Source organism: Oryctolagus cuniculus, chromosome 10 (genome assembly GCF_964237555.1).
Source record: "Oryctolagus cuniculus chromosome 10, mOryCun1.1, whole genome shotgun sequence".
In the NCBI taxonomy this organism is placed as follows: Eukaryota; Metazoa; Chordata; class Mammalia; order Lagomorpha; family Leporidae; genus Oryctolagus; species Oryctolagus cuniculus.
This window is the reverse complement of record NC_091441.1, coordinates 22,701,225-22,728,629: the sequence shown is the minus strand read 5'-3', so window position 1 is coordinate 22,728,629 and position 27,405 is coordinate 22,701,225. Positions and strand designations below refer to the sequence as shown.

Genomic DNA, 27,405 nt, shown 5'->3' with positions numbered 1-27,405 from the left:
AAAGTACGGATGATTTTAAGGTACAATTAATAAGCTTGAATCTATAGGCACATATAGATCCGTGAATTCAATAAGAGAATATACATTCTTCCCCAGTACAAAATGGAACACTTATGAAAACCAATTAACAGGCCAGCGCCGCAGCTCACTAAGCTAACCCTCCGCCTGCGGCACCGGCAACCTGGGTTCTAGTCCCGGTTGGGGCGCCGGGTTCTGTCCCAGTGCTCCTCTTCCAGTCTAGCTCTCTGCTGTGGCCCTGTACCCGCATGGGAGAGCAGGAGGAAGCGCGCCAGCCATAGCAGCCATTTTGGGGGTGAACAAACAGAAGGAAGACCTTTCTCTCTGTCTCTCTCTCTCTCATTGTCTAACTCTGCCTGTCAAAAAAAAAAAAAAAAAAGAAAGAAACGAAAAAAAAGAAAACCAATTAACAAAATTGACAATAAAAGAAGTCTTAACAAGTATCAAAGAATTATAACAGCATAGAAGAATTCTCTAACAAGTTACAATAAAAGCCAATTATAAAAAGACAAGACACACATTTATAAAATTTCCCAGATACCAACAAATATTGCAAGAGTAAGAGAAGAAAACATTGAAAATTTTAAAATGCAAGATGAAAATATTAAAAATTGAAACCAAGGAAAGCAGGCCTTAGAGGACACCCTATAGCCTTATATTCTAATGTTATAAAAAGAAATGATAGTAACTTAATGTACTAAGCAATAGATGCTTAGTTTTAAAAAAAATTAGAATAAACCAAAATAAATAGAAAGCATGAAACAACAAAGATAAGAAATTAACAAAATAGGAAACAAACAACAAATACAAACAGTCCAAAGGCCAAATATTGAATATCTGAAAAGACTAATAAGTGAAAAAAATGTCTAGTTAGCTTGACCAAGGATGAAGTAGATACAAATAAAAGGAGGAGTGAAAAATGAAAATTATAGAGTCAACAGAAATTAAATAGTTACAGAATACTACATAAACATTTTGGTACTACATTTAAAAATGGAGCTGAAAGAGAAAAGACTGGCATACATATTCACATAAATATATTCATATGCACAAATACACAAATGTTTATTTATTTGGAAATTTTTAAAGCATCTGCAAAAAAAGTAAAAATCAATTAACAGTATTAGAAAATGTAAAAAGTTTATCGTGCCTTAAAATCATTCCCATCGGCATGCAGAGTTACACAGATAATATTTAAACATGAGGAACAAATTGTTTCAGCCTTGTAGACTCTTCCAGAGAGGAAAGAGTTAAAACACCACCCTATGTGGTCAGTTATAACCTTGTGGCCCAAACCAGACCACAAGAGAAAAAAAAAAATAAAAAGTTATACAGTAACCCTAGTTACAAACATAGATGTAAATGTGTTAAGGAAAATATTACAAAACTTACATCTAGGATATTATTTCTAAAGAAAAATAAAAACGAATCCTTGTTTTTATCCCAGAGAAGCAAAGGTAGTTTACCACAGGAAAATACTTAATAAATTTCATTCAATGTTAATACGTTAAAGGAGACAAATTCAGTATCTGTTAAATATTTTTTTTTTCAAAATCTTGGCAAAATATGTATAGAAAGAACTTTCTCAATGAATTTTCTACCAATATCACTAGTACCAATCAAGACATAAAAGGATACCCTCCTTTCTCCTTTCTTTTAGCATACACTTGAAAACCTAAATAACACAATAAGACAAGTAAGGGAAAAAAGCCAGGTGTAGGGATGTGAAAGGACAAAAATCCCACTGGCTTTAGCCACATGCCATGAGACAATCTACAGAGAAAACTCTAAAGGAGACAAAAAGACATTTTAGAATTAATAAGACAACATTGCAAGCTGGATGAAATGAAAATCAATATATAAAAATCAACTGGATTCCTACAGACCAGCAACACATAATACCAGTTAAACAAAATAAATATAAATTTATTTTATTTATTAAAATATTAGATTATTAAAATACCAATAAAACAAGATATTCAAGAATAAATCATTAAAAGAAAGGTACAAGCTCATGAAGAATATGATAAAACTATAATTACAATCAAAAGATTATTGTGAGAAATCAAAGATCTAAAAACGATACACAAAAGTAAAGATAATCATTGCTAGAAATATAACAATGCTCCCCAAATTGATCTGTAGTTTCCACTTAACATTCACAATGCCAAAAAGGCTTATCACAGACCTTGACAGAATGAATTTTAAACTCATATGGAAAAACACAGGCTCTAAACAGGCAAAAGTAAAATATATATACTTGGGACAGGAGAAAGGAAGAAGAACTCAATCTATCTTTATCAAAACATAATATTAGATGTATAATATGATTCTAAGGCAAAGGTAAAAAAGCTGACCAACACACTGGAATAAAGGACCCAGAAATGAAAGATCCTGATAAATATGGAAACCTCAAATATTACAGAAGCAGCATTGTACATGCCTGGGAAAAGGATGACCCTCTCAATACATGACTGCAGCACAAATGCGCATCTAGACATGTATGGAAAATCACACTGGAGCCTTACTTCCCACTACACACAAAATCAATCACAATTGTGATTAAAAAAATGTGAAAGCAAAACCATGAAACGCTTTTCAGAAGAAAAAGAGTTTTAAAATATGTACAACATTGGGGTAAAGAAAAAGTTTTCAACCATGATAGGAGGGAAAAAGTAACCTGGCAACTTTAAATGTAAGGTCTTCTCTAACCAACATGTAGTGCAGGGAGAAGGCATTCAGCCTAGTAGTTAGGATGCCTCACACATGGAAGAGCCTGCTTTGACTCCCAGCGCCAGCTCCTGATCAGCTTTCTATCAGTGCAGATCCTAGGAAGCAACTGGCTCCCTGTCCCTCGTGTGGGAGAACTGGATTATGTTTCCAGCCTCTCGCTCTGGCCCTGGCCCAGCCTGGCCACTGTGAGCATTTAGAGAGTAAAGCAGTGAATGGGAGCACTCTCTCCCTTTCCCTCTCTCTCTGTTTCTCAAATAAATAAAATAAATGTTAAAAAAAAAAAAAAAAAAGGTACCATAGGGGCCAGCCTTGTGGCACAATGGGTTAACGCTTTGGCCTAAAGCGCTGGAATCCCATATGGGCGCAGGTTCTAGTCCTGGCTGCTCCACTTCCGATCCAGCTCTCTGCTATGGCCTGGGAAAGCAGTAGCGGACGGCCCAAGTCCTTGGGCCCCTGCACCCACATGGGAGAACCGGAAGAAGCTCCAGGCTCCTGGCTTCAGATCGGCACAGTTCCGGCCGTTGCAGCCAATTTGGGAGTGAACCATCAGATGGAAGACCTCTCTCTGCCTCTCCTCTCTCTGTGTGTAACTCTGACTTTCAAATAATTAAATAAATCTTAAAAACAAAAAGGGGGTGGGGGGTGCTTGCCTCTGGCAGTGAAGATGAGGACTGTGCACAGGGAAAGCCTGTTCTAGTCATGCTGAGTGGTGAGTGCACAAGTCCTCACTCCATTACTAAGCTTTGTAATTTACACATGCTACATATACTATTCTGCAAGTATCAAATGTTATATTTGATTTTTCATACTATATGTTGAGTATCCCTCCTCCCAAATGCTTGGGACCCTAGTGTTTCAGATTTCGCATTTTTTTCAGATTTGGGAATATTTGCATATGCATAAGGAGACACCCTGAGGATGACACAGTAGTCGAAACACAGTGTTCAGGGACAGGCAAGGGGCACAGCAGGTTAAGTGAATGCTTGAGACATCCACATTCCATGTTGAAACGCAGGTTCAAGCCTGGCACCTCCACTACCCTGTTCACTTCCTGCTAACACATCGTGGGAGGCGGTGGATGAGGGAATTCCGGATGGAGTTCTGGAATCCTGGTGTTAGCCTGGCCCTAGTCCTGGCTGTTGGGAGCATTTGGGGAGAACCAGTGGATAAGAAAACTCTTTCTCTCCCTCTCATTGTCTCTCTATAAAGCACTCTGCCTCTCACGTAGAGAAAAATAAATATTTAAAAATAAAATATTTATTAATTAATGTTTCATATATACCTTATGTACAACAGCATGAAGGCAACTGTATATACTATTATTTAGTGTGTTTACATAATGACTATGACCAGCACACACAGTCAGGTATGGCATTTCCTATTTGTGATGTCATAATGGTTCCCAAAAATTTCAGATTTTGGAGCAGTTCAGATTATAGATAATCAGATTAGGAATGCTCAACTTGTATGTGGTTGTGGTTAAATTTAAGATGGTAAGTGGAGCAGGCATTTGGCCTTGCAGTTAAGAAACCCACACCCCACATCAGAGTACCTAAGTTCAAATTCTGGCTCCACTCCTGATTCCAACTTCCTGCAATTGCAGACAATGGAAAGCAGCAATGATGGCTCAAGTAGGTGGGTCCCTGCGACCCACTTTAGAAATCTGGATTGAATTTCCAGCTCCAGCTTCACCCTGGTGCAGCCCTGGCCACTGCAAGCAATGGTGGATTAAACCAGCAGGAGATTCATTCTCTCTCTCTCTCTCTCTCTCTCTCTCTCTCTCTCTCTCTCTCCCAGAAATAAAAAAGCATGTGGGGGAAGGCAAACAGAGGCAATCTGTGTAGAAAACACTTAACAGAAGTCCTGCTGTGAAGAAGAGCAAGAAAAAGAGCTGTGGCCAGAGGGGAATGTGAGCGCCTGGAAGAGTTTTCACATTGTTATATACTGTTTTGTTTTCAATTATGAAATACTCCAAGTACAAAGAAAAGGAAACAATACTGCAGCAAACGGCTAAGTCAACCTCAACATTCTATCACACAAATGGCTTCAAAACCAACAGCACCGCAAATAGTATGGAAGCTCGCCACATGTCACGTGTCTCCCCAGAAGAAAGGGAATTCCACTTAATTTTCCAAGAATTATTAAAGCATGCCTGGATGTTGACAGGAATTCTTCAGGAGGCAGACACAGCATCCAAGCAATGCCCATTTACATCAATACTATGTTATTAATTCACCAGCTGTGAGCACACACCTGGAGGAGATTTTTGCTAGGTGCAGATGGTCCTAGGTGCCTCTCTAGCACTTGGTGATGAAGGATTCAAGGAGCTCCTCTAGGGTCATGGAGCCAAGTGTCCCCAACTGGCACAGACAGGAGGACTCTACCCATCGCTGGTGCAGTATCCTCATTGCTCTAAGTAGCTGGCAAAGCCCAGGAAGGAAAAATGGTATTAAAATAGGGGGAGGGGTGAGAGGGACAATATTTTTTCTTTTCTTCTTCAACTTGAACAGTAAATATACTGAAAGAATGACAAAAATCTCCCTAACTAAAATGTAGTAACAAGCATCCCGGTTTAAGAGATGACTTCCAATAGCAAGCAATATGTGAGAAAATGGAGTGGAGAAGAGGCAGAGACGGTCACAGGAAAAGAGGAGGTGGTCAGGAGGAAAAAGCAAGGTGAGTATTTGTGGGGATCAATAAAAAGAGGAAGCTTCATTTTTTATCTTAATCAGGCCGCCAACAGACAGAAGCGGGTGTTGTGACAACGGGGTTAAATTGCAGCTTGCAACAGCAGAATCAGAGTGCTGGTTCCTTCCAATCTGGTTGCTCTGCTTCCCATCCAGTGCGTTGCCAATGCATCTCGGAAGGCAACAGAAGATGGCCCGAAACCCAGAGCCCTGTCACCCACATAGCAGACCCTGATGGCGTTTGGAGCAACTGGCTTCAATATGGACCAGCCCAGTTGTAGCAGGCATTTGGGAAAGTAAATCAACATATGAAAAATCAATCAATCTCTTTCTCTCTCACCCTCCTCCCCTGCCTCTCAAGTAAATAGGTAAATCAAGAAAGGAAGGGAGGATGGGAGGAAGGGAGGAAGGGAAGGAGGGAAGGAGGGAAGGAGGGAAGGAGGGAGGGAGGGAAGGAGGGAAGGAGGGAAGGAAGGAAAGAAGGAAGGAAGGAATTCAAATAGTGCTGTGATCCCAGGTAAAATATCACATCAATCAAACCACCCTCCCAAGGTTCACCAAAAAAGATGCTCACTACCATCTTGTGGCTGTGCTATCTGGTACCTGACCATAGGACGCAGCGAATTCAACTGAGCAGGTCTATCTAAACCACCATGTCTACTGGTAATGACAACATAAGAAATGTACATAGTGCATAATATCTGAGGCCCTTAAATAATTCCCACTTCACCCCTGTACCCTCCCAGAACAGGACTGCTAAATCAATCTAACACTTGTCAGAAAAGGGAAAGCACCTCTGTAGTGCTTGGTTACTATCAAGACAGAGAGTATCACACAACAGCTGAAGCTCATGGTTATTACTAGGGGATATAAAGTACGGCAGATTTTCAAGTGTTAAAAAGTTACAGGAAAAGTAAGTGCCTACTATGAATGCTACACAAGGGGCTGGAGGCAGAGAGTACAAATAAGGTCTGAAGTTCATTCAACTTCACCACCCACACAGGAGAGCCAGTCCATCTCTCTCAGGGATTTCTGCAGAAGAAGCCTCAGAAATGGTGTGGGCCCCCACACTGACTACCCGTTGAGTCTGGGCCCAGTTGCTAGCAGGGGCCCAGGTAAAACCTGACCATCAGCACAGTACAAAGGTTCCCATCATGGCACACTCTGCACTGTAGCAGTTGGCCCCATCCCACCTCTGCAAACTCAGCTGGGTTCACACCCTGTTCTCCTCCTCCAACAACCAGGCCCTGCTCTCTCTGCACCAAAACTCTTCACCCACCTAACTCTTCCCTCATCCTCAGACCACATTCCAAGTGTGCACATCTCCAAGACACTGGGTCTGATATACCTGCCACAAACTCTTAGGCCACACACCTCCCAAAGGTAGACTCTGACATTCCTTAAGTTGACTATTTCATTAATGTGTGTCTCCCACTTTTAGCCAACCAGGAACTTATCTGCCTTGTTCATCATTTTATTTCCAGGTAGCAGTATATTAACCTGACACATGGTAAATGCTCAATACTGAATTTTAAAAGACAAGAATAGGGTCGAGTACTGTGATGCAATAGGTTAAGCCTCTGCCTACAGCGCCAGCATCCCATATGGGTACTGGTTCTAGTCCCAGCTGCTCCTCTTCTGATCCAGCTACCTGCTAACGGCCTAGGAAAGCAGCAGAAGATGGCCCGGGAGGGTCTGGGCCCCTGCACCCATGTAGGAGACCTGGAGGAAGCTCCTGGCTGCTGCCTTTAGATCGGCTCAACTCTGGCAATTGCAGCCATTTGGGGAGTGAACAAGCAGGTGGAAGACCTCTCTCTTTGTGTCTCCCTCTCTCTGTCTGTAACTCTGCCTCTCAAATAAATAAATAAATCTTTAAAAAAAAAAAAAAAGATGCAAACATTAAGCATCTATCACTAAGTTAATATGAAATAGCTACTGAGAATGACAGATGGTAGAACAGGGAGGGAGCTTACTGCTCTACTCTAGGGGAAGATAGTTTAAAAAAAACAGAGAGAGTGCAAGCTCATGGAAGAGTCAGGGACAAAACTGCAGAGGAAGCTCCATGCAAATTAGAGGAACACTGTGGATCTTCATGGAGGGTGTGGATGCACACAACACAGGGACCCCAGCAAACGAGAAACTCAGCACCAATTTTGGAGTGAGGTGAAACCATACTGCAGCAGCCCAAGTCACTGGTGATAAAGCTGCAGGAAGAGACTGGCAGGAGTCCGGCTTGGAGCCCTGTGGGGGACAGTGTACCTGCCAAGCAAGAGGGGAAAAAAGGGGGCACATTTCTCTCTCTGCGACCATCTGGCTCCGGCATCCTATAACTAGCCAACAGAGGGTGGGCACCATTTTGGACAGAGGTAACAGCTATGCCTGCTCGTGTCCACAAGTCTAGCAACCAGCCAAGAGGAGACACCAGAGTATGACTGGGAGAACTGACAGAGGGCTAGGTGCTCCCAATTGTTGCCAGCCTGGTGTGCTAGGGCTGTGAAAACCCTGTGGCTGCGCGGGAGGATGCAGGGTGGGGCAGTCACTGTGGGTGGGTCCACAAGCTCAGGGCTCCCTGTCTCCCTGCTGAGGGTCACTGCTGTGGGATGTGTGCTCACACCAAGGACTGCATGGATCCTTTCTGTGGGTCTTGTGGCAGCACAGATGAACACAGTATCCACTGGGGCTAGTGCCCAGGCATTGGACTCCTTGGAGGAGAGGAGGTGAGCATGAGACTATGCCAACAGAGCTGATAAAACCTCCCTTCTGATTTAAAAAAAAAAAAAAAAAAGAAAGAAAGAAAATATTTACCACACCCAACTTGAGTGTGACCTTGGATACTCCCCTCACCCTGGAGCACTAAACAGAACTCCCTGGCAACACCCAGAACATGCTTCTGGGTATTCACTGAAAGAGCAGACACTCCACTAAACCACAGAGACTTAGCCCAAAGATAAAAGACATCACAGGTACAAAAAAAAAAAAAAAGTATCTCCATAAATGCCGAAAAATAAATGCAGCCATTCAAGAAACAAGAAAACAGAACACAACATGTTGTACTTCAATACTAGAATGTGAAGATGAAGATATTGAAGAAATGTTGGAAACAGAATTCAAAAAATTGATTGTAGGATTACTTAGAAGTAATCAGAAGCAAATTCATAAATTAAAGAAATGCATACATGTTATGAATGAAAATTATTATCATGAAATTGAGATTTTAAAGGGAAATCAAAAGGAAATACTGAAAATGAATAATTCAATAAATCAAATAAAACATGAAGTGAAAAGCCTTAGCAATACATTTGGTAAAGCAGAATAAAGAATATCTGAGTTAGAAGACAATCTCTGGAAATTTTACAGCCAAAGAAAAAGAAATTATAAAACCAAAAAACAGTGCTGGAGATTTATGGGATACTATCAAATGACCCAACACATGGGTCTTAGGAGTTCCTGAAGGTGTGCAAAGAGAATGGACTAGAATGCCTTTTTAGTCAAATAATTACAGAAAACTTCCCTAATTTGGAGAAAAAAAAAGGTATGTCCAAGTACAGGAAGCAAACAGAACTACTAATAGACATGACCAGAAAAAAATGAACAGTGGGTCATAGGAGAAACCAAAAAAATTCTGCAAATGAATGAAGATGACAATACAACATATCAAAATTTATGGGATACAGCAAAAGCAGTGTTAAGAGCAAAGTTTACAGCAGTTGGTACCTACATTAAGAAATTGGAAAAGCATCAAATAAATGAGCTATCAATGCATCTCAAGGATGCAGAAAAACAATAGCAAACCAAACCCAAAATTAGTAGGAGAAAATAAATAATTAAAATTAGAATATAAACAAAAAAATGGAAACAAAAAAAAAACAAAATACAAAAGATCAGTGATATGAATAGCTGTTTTTTTGAAAAATAAGCAAAACTTACACAACAACTGGCCCAAATGTTCCTTCTATATCCAATTTGCTTAAAGTTTGCATCATGAAAGGATGTTGTACTTTATCAAATGCTTTCTCTTCATCTATTGAGATAATCACATGGTTTTTGTTCTTCAGTTTGTAACGTGATGTATCTCATTTATTGATTTGCAAATGTTGTACCATCTCCCCATAACAGGGATAAATCCCACTTGGTCGGGGTGAATGATCTTTCTGATGTGTTGTTGGATTTGACTGGCTAGTATTTTGTTGAGTTTTTTGCGTCTATGTTCATCAGGGAAATTTGTCTGTAGTTATCTTTCTCTGCTGTATCATTTTCAGGTTTAGGAATTATGGTGATGCTGGCTTTATAAAAAAAATTTGAGAGGATTCCCACCCTTTCAATTGTTTTAAACAGCTTGAGAAGAATTTGAGTTAGTTCTTCTTTAAATGTCTGGTAGATTTCAGCAATGAAGCCATCCAGTCATGGGCTTTTCTTTGTTGTGAGGACCTTCATTTCTGACTCAATTTTCATCTTGGTTATTGATCTTTTTAGGTTTTCTATGTCTTCATGGCTCAATTTAAGTAGGTTGTATATGTCCAAGAATCTACCCATTTCTTCTAGGTTTCCCGATTTGTTGGCATTCAGATCTTTGTAGTAACTTCTGATGATTATCTTTATTTCTGTGGTATCTATTGTTATCTTTCCTTTTTTATCTCTAATTTTATTGATTTGGGTCTTCTCCCACAATCAAGGCAACTTATAACAAACCCACAGCCAGCATCCTATTGAATAGGGAAAAGTTTGGAAGCATTCCCACTAAGATACAAAACCAGACAAGGATACCTACCCTTACCACTGCTATTCAATATAGTCCTGGAAGTTTTAACCAGAGCCATTAGGCAAGAAAAAGAAATCAAAAGGATACAAATTGGGAAGGAGGAAGTCAAATTATTCCTATTTACAGATGACATGATTCTATATATAAAGGATCCAAAAAGACTCTACTAAGAGGCTACTGGAACTCATAGAAGAGTTTGATAAAGTGGCAGGAAATGAAATCAACATACAAAATCCAAAGCCTTTGTATACACAGACAATGCCACAGCTGAGACAGAAGTTCTAAGATCAATCCCATTCACAATAGCTACAAAAAAAAGTCAAATACAGGAGTTGGTGTTGTGACACAATAGGTAAGGCCACCACCCTCAGTGACAGTGTCCCATATGGGCACTGATTATATCCGTGTTGCTCCATTTCCAATCCAGCTCTCTGCTATGGCCTGGGAAAGCAGTAGAAGACAGCCCAAGTCCTTGGAGTCCTGCTTCTACATGAGAGACCCAGAAGAAGCTCTTTGCTCCCAGCTTCTGACTGGCCCAGCTCTAGCCGTTGTGGCCATTTGGGAAGTAAACCAGCAGATGGAAGACCTCTCTCTCTCTCTCTCTCTGCCTGTCTGAAACTCTGCCTTTCAAATAAATAAATAAATGTTTCAAAAATCAAATAGATTGGAATAAATTCAACAAAGGATATCAAAGATCTCTACAATGAGAATTACAAAACATTGAAGAAAATAAGACACAAAAAAATGAAAAAAACTTCCGTGTTCATGGATCTGAAGAATCAGTATCATCAAAATGTCCATACTACTAAAAGCAATGTACAGATTCAAAATACCAAGGACATTCCTATCTGATATGAAAAAAAAAGATGCTGAAATTCATATGGAAACACAGGAGAGTCCCAGTAGCTAAAGCAATCCTGTTTTATTTTTATTTTTGCTTTCTTTAAAGTTTATTTATTTGAAAGCTAGAGTTATAGAGAGGCAGGGATAGAGAGAGGGAGAGAGGTCTTCCATCCACTGGTTTACTCCCCAGATGGCTGCAATGGCCTGAGCTGGGCCAGCCATGCAGGTGCAGGGGCCCAAGGACTTGGGTCATTTTCTACTGTTTTCCCAGGCCACAGGATAGAGCAGGATCAGAAGTGGAGCAGCCAGGACTTGAACTGGTGCCCACATGGGATGCTAGCACTGCAGGCACCAGCTTTACTGCTATGCCTCAGTGCCAGTCCCACTAAAGCAAACTTATACAATAAAATCAAAGCCAGAGGCATCACAATACCTGATTTCAACATACTACAGGGCAGTTATAATCAAAACAGCCTGGTACTGTTTAGGACAGACCAGTGGAACAGAAGAGAAATGCCAGAATCAACCTACGCATCTATAACCACCTTATCTTCACAAAGGAGCTAAAGTCAATCCCTGGAGCAAGGACAGTCTCTTCAATAAATGGTGCCAGGAAAACTGGATCTCACATGCAGAAGTATGAAGCAAGACCCCTCCCTACCTTACACCTTACACAAAAATCCACTCAAAATGGATCAAAGACCTAAATCCATGACCTGATACCATCAAATTATTGGGGAAACTCTGCAAGACATTGGCACAGGCAAAGAGTTCTTAGAAAAGACCCCAGAGACAAAGGCAGTCAAAGCCAAAATTGACAACTGGGATTAAATCAAATTGAGAAGCTTCTGCACTGCCAAAGAAACATTCAGCAAAGTGAAGAGGCAAACAACAAAATGGGAGAAATTATTTGCAAACTATGCAACTGATAAAGGAATGATAACAAGAATATATGACGAGCTCAAGAAACTCAACAACATGGTCAGCGCCGCAGCTCACTAGGCTAATCCTCCGCCTGTGGCGCCGGCACCCCAGGTTCTAGTCCCGGTTGCTCCTCTTCGAGTCCAGCTCCTCTTCCAGTCCAGCTCTCTGCTGTGGCCCACGAAGGCAGTGGAGGATGGCCCAGGTCCTTGGGCCCTGCACCCGCATGGAAGACCAGGAGGAAGTACCTGGCTCCTGGTTTCGGATCAACGCAGCGCACTGGCCGCAACACGCCTGCCGTAGCGGCCACTTGGGGGGTGAACCAACGGAAAAAGGAAGACCTTTCTCTCTGTCTCTCACTGTCTAACTCTGCCTGTCAAAAAAAAAAAAAAAACCACACAAAAAATCTCAACAACAGCAAAACAACCAACACAGTTATGAAGGACTTAAAACAGGCATTTTTTCCAAAGAGGAAATCCAAATGGCCAAAAGACACATGAAAAAATGCTCAGCATCACTAGCAATCAAGCAAATGCAAATAAAAACCACAATGAGATTTCACTTCACCCCTGTTAGAATGGCTTTCATACAGAAATTAACAAATAACAAATGCTGGAAAGGATGTGGGGGAAAGGTATCCTAATCCACTGTTGGTGGGAATGTAAACTAGTATGGCTACTGTGGAAGACAGTATGAAGATACCTCAGATATCTGAATATAGACCTACCACATGACCCAGCCATCCCATTCATGGAAATTTACCCAAGAGAAATAAAATTAGCATATGAAAAAGTTATCTGTACCTCCATGTTTACTGCAGCTCAGTTCACAATAACTAAGATATGGAATCAACCCAAATGTCCCTCAACCAAAGACTAGAAAAAGAATAATTTATAGGATATGTACACCATGGAATAACACAGCAGTTCAAAAAAAAATGCAATCCAGTCATTTGCAACAAAATGGATGCAACTAGAAAATATTATACTTAGTGAAATAAGCCAGTCCCAAAAGGACTAACACCATATGCTCTTCCTGATCTGTAGTAACTAACAGAGCACCTAAAAGGTAATCTATAGAAGGGAAACTGACACTTTGACATGAGGTGACTTTGAACAGTTTTCTTTATTCAAACCATTTAACTCTTTCCTTGGGATAGCATTAACCTTATGTGTATAAAGTTAATTGAAAATATAGCTAGGCTGGGTGTTGGCACTGTGGCACAGTGGGTTAAAGCCCTGGCCTGAAGTGCTGGCATCCCTTATGGGCGCCAGTTCTAGTCCTGGCTGCTCCTCTTCCAATCCAGCTCTCTGCTATGACCTTGGATAGCAGTAGAAGATGAGCCAAGTTCATGGGCTCCCAGGCCCCTGCACACACATGGGAGACCCAGAAGAAGCTCCTGGCTCCTGGCTTCGCATCGGCACAGCTCCGGCCACTGCAGCCATCTGGGGGGTTAACCAGTGGATGGAAGACCCATCTCTCTGTCTCTCTCTCTCTCTCTCTCTGAACTCTGTCTTTCAAATAAATAAAATAAATCTTAAAAAAAAAAGAAAATATAGAGAGGTAAAAAATTAGAATAGGAATAGGAGAGGGAGGAGGAAGAAGAATGGGAGTGCAGGTGGGAGGGTGCTTACAGTGGGAACAATCACTATGTTCCTAAAGTTGTATTTATGATATGCATAAAATTTGTATACCTTACATAAAAGGTTTCTGGGGTGGGGGAAAATAGCTACTTAGCAGCAAACACAGCAGAAGAATACATATTTCTAGACTTTCAGTAAATAAACAATATTTCTAAAAAGCTGTCATTTTGGCTTAATCAATTTCCCTGCTGTATCACATTACCATTAAAAACATATACAAGTGGACTTCAAAACAAAGTTCTTGGAACATTGTAAATTTTTTTTGCCTTTTTTTTTTTTTAATTTGAAAGGTAGAAACTGAGAAGCAAGTACACAGAAATCTTCCATCCACTAGTCCACATCTCAAATGCCCATGCTGGCATCTAGGACTGGTTCAAGCTGAAGCCAGGAGACAAGAACTCCATCAGGGTCTCCCAATGGCTGGCAGTACTTGTACAAGTACTTGAGCCATCACCTCCAGAGTGCTCATTAGCAGGAAGCTGAAATCAGGAGCAGAGCTGGGTCTCAAAGCCAGGTTTCCCAATCAGTGGCTTAACTGCTAAGCCAAACACACACATCATAATCTTTTGATTTCATTTTTCCATGAACTTCTTGACAACTACTCATACTTCTGGAGGGAACTGGATTATAATCAATAATACCCCCAGGAAAATTCAAAATCAGGGTAGGCAAAGTGCATCCAACACAAGGATGCTTGCCTAGAAACCATGGAGTTCCTGGACCAGCGCTGGCTCCACTTCAGAGCCCGCTGGACATCTCTTTCTGGGCAGTCTCCTCAATGCAGCCTTTGCATTTCCTTTCCTAGCGCCTGTCGGTTCACGGTGTTCCTGATAAACAAGCTCAGTCAGCCGCATGTCAGAATCCTACCCCTCTCAAAGAAGGATCACAGTCAATTTGTCCATGAACCCTTCATTATTCACTTCCCCTGGCAAGAAACGCGTTTTCATTCCTCTACACTCCCACAAGATGATTGTGTCTTCTAATTGCTGCGTGTTAATTATCTATGCACTTTTCCATTCTTTCTTGTTAGAATATATGCCCTCTAAGGGCAGGAGGGTCTTTCTTGCACACAGCCATCTATGTCCTGTAATTGTTAACACAGAGATTAAGCAAAGCACATATTACAGAGAGAGAGAGAGAGAGAGAGAGAGAGAGAGGTGACCCATTCATCAGATAAACAGCAAGCTAGGCAGACACAGACGCCCTGTCTCCATTCCCAACATATTAAAACCCAAGGGGGCAAACTGAAACAAGACTATGTACGAGTCTCTGGATAGCGGTATAAAGAAATATACCTTTCCAACCATTCACTATCAAATTTTACTCATCTTAAGTGAACATAAAAGCAATTACTGGCACGGTACGCCAATTTGCATGTCTTTCATGTCTGGCTCTCCAGCATTTTACACAATATGAAAAGTAGATTGTCCAGAGCTATAATTTCAATATCCTCCATGGACACTGTGTCTTTCCCTAATTTAACAGTCTTCTAAATACCTTGTAGTTAAGTCTTGGTTTGGCAAATTTGAGATTAAAAACCTTCCATTTGGATGCCTTGCAATTCAGCTAAGTGCCCCAAAAGGGAATGTTTAAATTAATGGAAGATTAAAGCAAGGAAGAAGATTCTAAAAGGTATTCTGTAATGGGATTTTGTCACCACCTTCTCTGTTTTATTGAGAAAATAGTCAGTTCCTAAGGGGCTGAAAGTTTACATGCCAACCATCACTCTAGTTTAACTGTTGGAAGTTAAAAATGTCAGGGAAAAACAGTTTGTAATGGAAATGCTGACATGCCATGAAGTAAGGGCACAAGCAGGTGCTCCTGGAACCCACGGCCATAATTCAATCAAGCTGCATTTTGACGTCATCTGTTACAGAAAAAGCCAAATGGTTTATGAGCGGCACCAGAACCCCCAAGATTAAATTACAGCCCTGATATTTAATCATGGGTCTTACTTTGTTATTTTTAATAACACAATACATTTTAACAGTTATTCGTCAACTGCCTTACCCAAATTAGTACACGTGATGACAAGCAAGGCGGATTACAATGTCTCTCTCTCTCTCACAATCTCAATTTTTATTATTATTTTCAGAATAGCAGATTAAACAGTTTTCTTCTTCTTAAGAGACATACAGTTGGTACCAATGGATTAAGTTCAAACCTTAATTAAAAGCAGCATGAGGTCTTTGACCAGAGGGTCAGGACATGTGTATTTGTGTCCTATCACAGCCAATAACCAACTGTATGATTTGGGCAAAAGACATTTCACCCTCTCAAACCTTGGCTCATTATCTAAAAAATTCACAGGGCATCTGTAAAGTCTCTTGTATCTTTAAATTTGTATAAATTTTTTACTTGAAAAACAGATTGTGCCATGTCTTAGGAGTCCTAGAAGATCTGAATGCAAAAGTTTTATATCTCTATAAAGTTGACATTCATGAATTGGGTAATTCAATTAAAATTATTCTGATCAAAGAGGCGTTCTAACATATGAGAATTTTTAAGCTAAAGTTTCTAGAGGCAACATCAACATCAGCAAATAAAACAGGTTCTGGAAAAGTAATGTACAAATCCTACAGCACACATAAAGATTTGTTTGGGAAACAAATCAACAGAGGCACATCCAACAATGGATCATAGTTAACAAACTACCTATAGTAATTACCACCAAAGGCAGTCCAGAACTTCATTCATTAAGTGTTAACTGTCACACAAAAGTACAAAAGCATCCACTGAACACTCATGTGCACCTTTAAATAAAACACTTTCTTGCAGCCCTGAAATTCATCCACGTAAACTGATTTTAAACACACCTGGATATTTGATATGCTGATTAACTGGGCCTTTTTTATTTTTGAAATGAAAGTAAACTTGACAACCTTTTCAACACTTTTTCTACTCCTGCAAGTTTGACATAAATAAATGTGTGTCAGCATATGTGGGTGTATGTACCTATATACATATATATATTTATATACAGACATACATTACACACATATACATACACACATTACTTGTAGCAAAGTGTTAACCAGTTCTCTATGAAGGTTAAATTGCTTCCTCTTTTACATTTCTCCTAATCATTAAGAGAGTCATGGTTCCTAGGCATCCAGCTAAAACCATATGCATGCCTTATTGTTGAGTCTAAATGGGCTCATGTATTCAAAAAATGGGTAACTCACATGTCAGTTTATAAACTTGCTGGTCAAATTTGAAAATTTTACTCAAGGTAATGAGAAACCGGTAACGAAAATAACCTTAAAAAAGGAAAAAAAAAAAAAAACCTATAATGCACTTTACTTTCCCTACAACTTAGCAGTATCTAATTAACTTAGAAGAACACCTGGCCATAAAAAATAGCACATAAAATATAAAAAAAAAAAAAACATAAGGAAAGGAGGATTTTTTTTCCTTCAATTTGACACTACGTCTGTAAAAGATCTGGTTTGATCAACATACATATAGATTCTAAAGATCTGGCCAAGAACATTTTGGTTCAAGACTTGTAAACTGAAGATCATTTCAAAACACACCATGTTCCTTATTAGGCAACTTGAGATCTGTTATCTTGGCTTATGGGAACTGATCTAAATAGCATCATAATACTAAACGTTGAAAATCACAGGCCTGAGGCCACCAGGACTCAACTCTATGCCTTGGACGAGGTTGCAAACTTCCAATATAAAATGTAGTTTACCATTAGAAGTAAATGTTTGATCTGTAAAGCTTACAAAATTACTTTGTTTATCATAGCAGATGAAAGCAAAAAGGAATAATTTTAAGCTCAAAACAAAACTGTTTATATGACAGTCTTTACTGCTACATGATTCTAAGCATTTAAGACAGATTCGAGCAATTAACAGCATAAACTTTCATTACATAGTTCTATTATATATGTTTATGTGACTTAGCTGTTCATCTGTTATTTAAGTGATTTCCTCATTACAATAGTAGGGGAAGGATAATTTGCTGATGCTGTCAAAAATGTTAAGCATTTCAGTCTCAACAGTTCTTGGATCCCCATGCTTGTTTAATGCTTTTTATTTACTTAAGTCAGTGTCAAATAGAGTATTGCTTCTTCCTTCTGAATTTAGAAAACTAACATTTTAAGCACATGTCTGGTAATAGACATCTCTAAACTTCAAAACTGCCTATTTTAGTGATGCAGATAGAATTAAGATTGTTATTCTTGAATATTAAGTTTCAAAGCTCTAACAATGAACTCCAAAACTTTTAACTTTATAGATTGGAAATCCTCATTGTTTTAGATATTAATAAATCAGGCTTTGTGACCTTAAATTCTGGTCTAAATACATAAAAATAACTGAAAATGAAGTAGTTTATTAGTACCCATGTAGACTACCAACGTACAGCAGAACAACTTGTACAATATCTACTATATTTTCTTGGTTAAAAAAGTAAAATGAAAGAGACATTCTAAGTGACATACAAATCCATCATAAATGGGATGGCATATTTGGACACAAGGGCAAGAAAAATTAGTATGGTTTATATTAGTATCTTAATTTTTTTAAATGCTATCTACTATAAAGACCATGGACACTATTTCATGCCAAGCCTCAATATTATATTCCACACCTGTACCATCTCGAAACAATGAGCTGCATCAGACTGTTGTGTGTCTCTGTGTGCACGCATGCATGTGTGTGTGCATGCAAGTGTGAATGAAAGGACTTTGAGCTAGGCATGGCTGAGCTGAAAACCTAAATTTCACTGGCTGCTTTGAAAGCGAGTTTTTAATATCTCTGTATCTCAGTTTCCCCATCTATGCACTGGGCACTAGATTCTTCTGAGGATTAAAAAACACAATAAACTCAAGGTGGAGAGCAGACCACCTGGCACACTGAGAAGTACTTTCCTTATGTCTGCCACCCTCATTCACACTCTATTATTCCACCTAACACAGTGCAAACAGCCACAGAGAAGACCAGGCAAAAGAGGTCAACAATCCAAAATTCAGCTCCAAACCCCTTAAAAGAAGAAGAAAAAAAGGGGGGGGGGGCATTCTGAGGGCACAAGCACATACAGAAGCATTTATTTGCACAAATAACAGCACACAAATCCTGATACCTATTATACAGGACAAATGACGGGAAAACTGTTGAAATAAACGTTATCTCCAATAAAGGATTTGCAGAGGACCACAGAGAATTAGCAAATCAAAACTTGTTTTTTTAGAACAAATAAAAGCACAGTTGAGAAACTCTTAAACTTGGGCTTCAGTTCTCTTTGGCTGTATGAAGGAGGCACTGGGCAGCCTATTCTGCAGGGTTTCTATCCCCAAAATTCTGATTCTAACATAATGAATTTAATTCCACTATATTTATTTTTAACCTATTAAATTACTCTGCACTCTACAAAAAAAAAAAAAAAAAAAGCCAATAGGAAGACTTTTAAAACACACACATGATAGTAAGTAGCTCTCCTCAACAGACAAACTTAAGGGGAGAGCAATTTCTTTTTCATCACCATGAACTCAGAGAAATTAATTCAGGATGCTAACCACGTGAATTCTCCATCTTATAAATTTATCCAATGAATTGCTTTTTTTCCCCCCTCAACAAAATTTACTAAACTGATGCTTGTTTTGGGGTTCACATGGATACAGTTTAACAAACTCACAGGATCCTCAAATGCACTCCCTCTTCCAAAACCACCCACAACAGGGATGTGCTATGCTCTACTACTGCTCTGAATTGTTCAAACACACGTTCCTTTGGCAACCTTTCACAGCCGCCGAACACCTAAGTAAAACTAAACACTTACAGGGTGAAAAAAACTCAACTTTTAAACTAAGGGAGGAAAATGTAGAATCCATCATAGACTAGCTGTAAATACATGTACCAGATGTGGTCCGGGCTGATCTAACAAGTTCTTTAGTAGACACAATTCCAGTGGCACAACTTTAAAACCACCTTTTAAAAAGATGCCAAAGCTAGTGTGCTTAGCTTTCCTCACGAAAGACTCAAGCATAATCATCTAAACTATACTTTTGTTCTATTGGAAAATTAAACCGCCAGCTCATCAATAAATCACAGACTTTTTAGGTACATTTTCCCCCTTTGGTAACTCTGCCATCATATTTTTTAATGAGAATAATTTTCCAGTCATCCAGGCATGTGGATGCTTTTAGTGTGTTTTAAGATCAATGAAGATAGCGGATATTAAATCCCTTTGTATAAATTACCATATAGGTTATAACTATTTCTTAAAAATAATCCCAGAGCCCACCAATCCACCGTGCTAAGGTCATCTTAGCTCTGAACCATCATGGCTGAATTGTTTTAGTGCTTTCTGCTGAACACCTGCAAACATCAAACAAAAACTGCTGGTCCTTTCCAGGGTTGACAAAAGCCTTTCATGTGAAAAATGCTCCCTGGGAATGTCGGGCTGTAGCTCAGGTTACATTCCATTCTCCCCAGCAGCCTCACCATTTCTTAAGGTGGTAGGAAAAACCATGTTTGTGAAATGAAAGATTAAAGAGAATATGGCCACACTTTATTTTCATTCTCACACTGCAAACCACGATGGAGCATCCTGTATTAATGGAATCAAAAGCTATTGGAAACTTTAAGCATGAAATATTACCATGCTTCACTGTGAAAAAATACAGCTGATTTCTCAAACAGAAACAGTTTACTTATAGTTTAGATTTTTTTTTTTCTCTTCCCCCTGGATCCAAGTTTCAAAGAGACCCATGAAAGTGACATCTGAGTCCACACAGGGCAACCGGTATTAACTTGAACTAACTTTAGATTAAGATTTCTCTACCCAAAGTTTCCTAGTCCATCCTTCCAATTAAAGAGAAAAGTGAATTTTTCATTTTTTATTTTTTAATTTGTTGTGCTTTAATAGTGATTGTTTTATTTATTGAGTAAAAATATGAGCCATCTTCTTCACTAACAGCACTGAGTTCAAATATATCTTCACAGACTGGGAAAAATCAGCACTCCAATCTGTACCCTATATAATACCATCACATTTGATTGAATGAATACTCCAAATCTTCCATCAAGGCACCCAGAATCAAAGACCCATTGCACTTTGTACTCTTAAAGGTAAATATTTAGTTCTGAAAACTACACCTTTGGTACAATGTAACTTTAAGTCCAACACCTTGAAAATAATCACTACACTGTCAGGAGTTACTGTAACATGCCTCACTAAGAACTGTGTGTTTATCTGTCTATATATATGTGTGTGTGTCTATACATATGTATATAGTTCTCTTCAGAACTATGTACATCAGGATACATGATCACTTAAGCCAGGACTTCATTTAAAAGTAAACATTACAAATGGACCAGACACACACAGTTATCCTCTGAAATACAACAAAATTTTATACTTCTAATCACTTTACTTTATTAAACTGCATCTAAACTAATACACTGAAGTTCCTCCAAATGTGTCCATTTTCACAGCAGTGCAAGGAGTCTTTCACAGTGATTTTGAAAACAGTGTCTCTCTTTGCCTGCCTGACATAATCCACTTTTTGGATTTAATTGAATATGCATTCCTTAAGTAAAATCAGAAGAATCACTGTCAGGGATAAAGGTAAGCTACTGTTCCCGTTGTGTTTAACATGACAAATGAATTTGCCTACAAGAGGTACTTGTGCTCATTGTTACTTCAAAATGCCTATTAATATTTTTTATTTTCAAAGTTATATAGAGAAACTACACACAAATGTCCAAGATGTAATACTAACACAACAAAACACTTAAGGAAGTCCCCAAAGGGGGAATATGGAAGAGTCCAGGACAGCACAAACACAAATATACAGTCAATATGTACTTTTACTTTTTAATAAAAATGGACCAAAACCAAGCTAAATTGTGACTATAAGAAGCATCTCATATTTTGTAAATCAAGTGATAAAGCGACAAAAATTCCCTGACTCATGGGGGCCAGAAGAAGTAACTTATTTGGAAATGAGGAACTTTTAAAACTCATTAATTTCATGAAAATTCACCAATGACACAAATCACACTGGTCAACAATTTCTCTCATTGCTACTGTACCAAATGAAAATTAAGAGATGTGAAATTATACTCATAGTTGACAGACTAGTCCACTAGCATCTCACAACTGAAAGATGTCAACATTTACCAGTGAGACCTAAGGAAAGTGCTCTGCCTGCACTCCTATGTACCACTGCCAGAACTCCTAAGCTACTGCAGCTGTTTAACAAGCATAAATGGATGTAAGCTTGCACCTAAAGCTTAGCAGGCAACAATGCAGGATTCCTTTTATTTAAAATTCATTGGACAAAAAAAAAAACAAACCTTGTAAAAGAATATCATACTTTCACTCTTTGATTTTAATAAGAGACATTCAAATAGCCCTGTACTACAACTCCTCCTTAAATGCCAGATAATCACTGTGCACACAGATTTCCTTTGTGAATAGCGCTAACGTTGTTTTTTAAACATCACCCAAAAATCTTTCATTTATAAAGTGTTAAACATCCTTCCAAACTTACAACTTAAAATATCACAAAAATTCACTGCGCAAGTAAATGATTAGGGAAAGGAAACCGCTAAAGCAATGAAAAGCATATTTTAAATATAAATGAATTCATATTTTGCCTCTCAGATTAGCATGAGGCTCTTTTCAGGGATGGTTTCCTACACAGCATTCAACCACAAAATTAAGTACTAAACTTCTTTATATTATTTACAAGAGATTTTCCTTTTTACAAAAGTTAGATTTTTCCCCCATTTTCAAATAGGGATCACTAATTTAATTCCCTATATTAACACTGGCCTTATATTCCCATGTGTGATTACAAATGTTTTAGAAAATTGCTTTCAAATTAAGTGATGGAATTTTGAGACAGTGTCTTTGATTTAATTTTAAAAAGGCCTCATTTTAATCACAAAAGATAAAATTTTGTGTAAGTTATACCATTGATGGATGATGAAATAACCAGATCATTTCTAGGCTAAAATTCAACGCCTTTTTCAGAACCCTTCAACAGAGCCAAGAAACACACAATGTGTAAAGGAACAGCTAAGAGCATTGAACTTCACAGGAAGAAAAGAATTTACATACTTGAGCCAGTAAAATGTCCACTCGCCAAAGAAGTTGGTCCATTTTTGCCACTGCTCACAGGAGGTGAAAACATCTACAAGAAACAAAGAAATATTACAGTTGAAAAGAAGACATTTGTGCCCTTCAGAGCTCATCAAAGACCTTTCATACTCTTACCAAACAGCCTGGAGTTTACGCTAAGGGTTTATTCAGTAAGACATCACCAGCCAACTGAAAACTACAGCAGACACCACACTACAATGCCCTCCCCATCACCACGCTGCTCTTCCTTTCTCCTCAGGTCATTAGACTGCCACGCAGTCCTAGTACATGTTGAACAAACACAGTTCCCCATAATGTTAGCAAGATTCAGGCTGGAGGGCAGCAGCCTCTCTAAGAAACACTACTTTGACCAAGGAAGCAAAAAAGTTGTTTGTTTCATACAGAAAACCTGGGCCATAACCGTGGCAATGTCCATTTCCATCCTGTATAGGATCTGCTTGTCATATGTGAACCCAAATAAAAATAAAGTGCCACCTGCACTAAATTCTCATTTCGTCTCTAGAATGAGAGCAATTGGAAGCAAGACTCTCTCTCTCTCTCTCTCCACTCTCTCTCTCTCTCACTCTCTCTTTCACTCCCTCTCTCTCCAGCATTTATTTCTACCCTAATTGGTCTCCCTCTTCTTCCACGTATGTGGTGGATAATGCACACCTTCCCAGTGTCACACACTGCAAAAAGCAAAGGAATGAATGGAGAAAGTGCAGCAAGCAGAACGGGGGCTGCAAAGCTGCCTAGGGCTACGTTTCCTGGCAAAACTTCCGAAAGCCATTTCTCCAAAAGGGCTAGGAGAGGAGCAGTGGCAGTGGCAGCGGCGGCGGCAGCACCAGCGGCAGCGGCAGCACCAGCGGCAGCAGCAGCAGCAGCATGAAAGAGCCCCACTCAGAAGGCGGTGTGGACTGTATTGGTGTGTTTTGTGCATTCTCTGTATTTTGCTTCACAAATGCATCTTCCATCAAACTCATCTGGCATGAAACGTGAACTAACTCCCCTGCCGTGCTGGAGACTGGGTTTGGGAAAGGGGAGCAAAGGGATGGAGAAGGACCAGAGTCCGGTCGTGACACTCCACAAGTGTGCAGGTCCGCTTTGTGCTGACCTCCAGGCTAGGAAATTGGCAAGAACAGTCCAAAGGCTTCTACAGAAGGTCAGCTCAGCAGATCCAATGGAGTTTTCAGAATCCCAGGGAGAGGAGTTAGGAGGACTACACACAGTCCCTACTCACCCCAAGGCACCATCAGTTAAAACTTTAAACAGACAACTGAGGCTCCTGTTTTCCACTTCCAGAAAATAATAAAACAACTAGTAGTACGCAAAGTACTGGTATGCTCAGAGTTCAGATACGGCCAAGTTTTAGGGGTGTCTGGTTTTTCCTTTCCACTGGGGTGAGACTCCATTATTTTGGGCCATCAGTGGGTAGGGAATTCAAGGCAGGTAATTAAAGACTGGGGGGGGGGGGGGGAGCCTGAATCTTGAATCACACCCAAAAAATTTAGTTAAAAACTTGTCAAAAGACCTTCGTATTTACCAAGGATTCAGTCCATTAAAAATTACACTGTCCTTTAGACGACTACTGGTTTCTAGCTGAAGTGTTTGGGTGTTTTGAGTTTCCACCAATCTTTCTTACCGCACTGAAATCCAGTAAATCACTCAGCTCTTTGTCCGTCCCTAAGGCAGCCATTCGCTGTTGGTGATGCATTTTAGCAAAATCACACAAACCTAGAAACATGGAAATAACCGCAATCAGAAAATCCAGTCCCAATCCTTGGAGAAAACACAATCGGATTTTTGGAGACTGGGGTGTGGGGGGTGGGAGATGTAGGGGCGGGTGGGATTAAGGTGGTGGGAGGGGGGAGGGATGGGAGAGTTGTTGCTGGGTTTTGTTTTTGTTTTAAGATGGAACAGGCAGCAATAGCAAAAAAAAAAAAAAAAAAAAAGCGATACTGTATTTCCAAAGAGACGATCAAACTGGTAACATCCACTAGAAAACCAAATCCAGGAAGGGAAAAAAAAAAAAAAAAAAAAAGAAAGAAAGAAAGAAAAGAAAGAAAGCCGCTCGTGAGCGCATCCTTTTATGCAACAGGAGGTAGAGCGAGAAATGAATGGATCCCAGAGCAAAGAGAAACTACTCGGGACGGCCCGGGCTCAACTTTCCCCCACCCGCACCCCACCCCCCGGCACTGCTGGCGCTCGCACCCCGCGCGCCGCTCCCCTGCGCGTCTCCAAGTCGCTCCGAAGAAATTGCGGACGAGCGTCCCCGCGGGGCGAGCACGTCCCCAGGGGGAGGGGTGACAGGGCCGGCGGCGGGGGCGGGCGGAGCGCAGGCTCGGGTCCCCCCCGTCGTCCAGCACCCTCATTTGTGAAAGAAAGGGCTGTAAAAAATTAAAGTCAGGCCCTTGGCAAAGTCCTCGGCCCCCCGCGAGTGGGCACCGCCGGGGAGGGGGGCGGGGGCGGCGGCGCGGGGGCGGGAGGGGAAGGGGAGTCTCTGCCCGGCGCGCCGGGAGCCGGGCGCCCGCGGCGCGGGAGGCGCGGAGCCGCGTGGGGGCCGCCGAGCCCGCGCCCGAGCCCCGCGCCGCCCCGGGCATCCGCCCGCCGAGCCCGGCCGGCGCCCGTACCTACCGGCCGCGCGCGAGAAGGGGCTCCCGGTGCACCGCCGGCGCCGCGGCGGCGTTCATGTCTGAGCCCGCCCGGCCGCTGCGCCCGCTCGCCGGCTCCCGCGCCTCCGCCGCCGCCGCCACTACCGATCCGCGCGCGCACAGCCAAGATCCCTGACTCTTAACACCAACTCTCTTCTCCGGGGAGGGGAGGGGACGAGCGCAGGGGGGGAGGGGGAAACACGCCGAGGCGCACGGAATTGCAAGTTCAGCAAAGAAATGGGTGGGGGGGCTCCGGCGGGGCGACGCGGGCTCGCTCGGGGTCCGGACGCGGCCCCCCACCCCCGGGGCCGGGGGGCGGCTCAGCGCCTCCCCCGCCTCGCCAAAAAACACGAACGAAAATTCGCGGAGCACCTCATTTTTCGGTTACGGTCTGCAGCCTGCCCAGGTCGGCGCTGGCCCGTTCCATCCCTCGGAGCCACTTTGAAATGTGTTCGAGTTCACATCCCGCCCTCGCCCCCACTCCCGTCCCCTCGCGCTCGCACGGCCACACACGGCAAAGCAAGTTTATACCAGGCTGCGATACACGTGATGCGAAAAGACTTTGCCAAGAGCAACCGTATTTTCCCTTTCCACAGAGAAACCCAGCCGCATTTGGCCGGGGAGACCTCCGTCCGGGTAGTTCTGCGTCGGGGGCGAGCCCTGCATTGCCCACTCTATTCCCCCTCCCTTTGGACTCACAGAATAGTACGGCTAAAAACTTCGCAAGAAGAGGAAAAAAAAAAAAAGGCAATTTGGGGGGATGGATGTTGTTTTGTTTTCACACTTGAGTTCCTAGGCACGCGAAGTCCCCATTCGCCCGCGCTGTTTTTTAATTCCACATTTCACATCATAGGCCCTGCATGCTCCTAAAACATACTTTTCCACATCACTTTTCAGGATAAAAATCCAGCTTCACCGTCCTATCGTCTGGTAGTAACAAGCGTGCTTTATCCAGCCTAGGCAACATAGTTATTCCAACGTGTGCTAGCACACTCCACACACCCTGGAATCGCTAGAGGAGCGAGCACACACACAAGATGCATGCACACACTTTTTCCCACTGGCGATTATTCCATAGGTTGTTCCTTTTGTTTTCATAAAACACTGGGATCGACATTTTAAAAATTCAATTCAATTACAAACAGTTTACTCTGACAGCAAATAGTAACGTTACCTTAAGTGGCCACAAATATGTTCACAATATTCCAAGGAAAAAGACTTTAAAAAGAGAGACAAAAATCTTCTGCAAGTACTTAGTATCTCACATGTGTATCCCCCAAAAAAGTATTTTAACTGGTACTCAGTCCTGCTCCAGGGATATCCACAGATTACAGGATCATGCACCTGGCTCTGCTTTTTGCATTTTCCACCATAAAACTGCAACAAAATGCCCTCCCCAAAAAAAGAATTCATTAAAAAAAATCCAACAACTTTTTCTTATGGTTTATAAAAAAAAATCAACACTGGGTAGTTAGAATTGTTCCTCAAACAAATCTCGTTGGTGGGTGTTTTTTCTTCTCCTCTTAGAAAGTCTTAAACTTGCTCCAAGTTTAGAGGTGTCTCATCATCATCCTCCTCCTCCTCCTCATCACCATTGACTCCCCCGTGGAGTCACATTGATAATAATAGGTTTCCCTGAAAGATACATTGTAATCCATTCACATCCGGGCACTGCGGGCTTATAAAGAGAAGGCGCTGCGGCCGCGGCTGCTCCTCCAGACAATGACTGGGGAGGGGCGGGGCGGGAGCGGGCGACCATAGAGTGGTAAACAGATGGCCTAGAGAGGCCGCCAAGATGGCGGCGCGCGCCGGCCACGCCTCCTCCGGGAGCGCCGGCGGGCGACGGGGTCCGTCGCGCGTGGAGCGGCGCAGAGAGTGCTCGGTGCCGGCGTCGACGGCCGGCCTGGCCCTCCTGCGCGCGCTTCGTGCTGCTCCGGTTCCTTGGCCGTCCCTGCTCTTTGACACGAAAGTGTAGTTCCTGAATAAATACACGAATTAAACTCCACAGACTTAACGCGGGGGAATCAAATCCCCCGACCCCCCCCAAC

General features: G+C 41.3%; 1 protein-coding gene across 38 annotated transcripts in view; it reads right to left on the bottom strand.

Annotated features, from left to right (window-relative positions):
- Positions 1-27,100, bottom strand: part of TCF4 (transcription factor 4) — a 390,316-nt gene extending 363,216 nt beyond the window's left edge. For 7 of the 38 annotated variants that reach the window (XM_008261336.4, XM_070050148.1, XM_070050157.1 and 4 more), the window contains exons 1-2: positions 25,730-25,944; positions 22,686-22,758 (exon numbers count right to left, since the gene is read on the bottom strand). In XM_008261336.4, coding sequence (XP_008259558.2) covers positions 22,686-22,758 — 73 coding nt within the window. In that variant the 5' untranslated portion in view covers positions 25,730-25,944. Of the gene's footprint in view, positions 1-22,685; positions 22,759-24,348; positions 24,441-25,340; positions 26,071-26,531 lie in introns of those variants that run through there. The other 31 variants (XM_070050135.1, XM_070050131.1, XM_070050139.1 and 28 more) reach the window with 12 other exon arrangements.
- Positions 27,101-27,405: the final 305 nt, after the last annotated feature.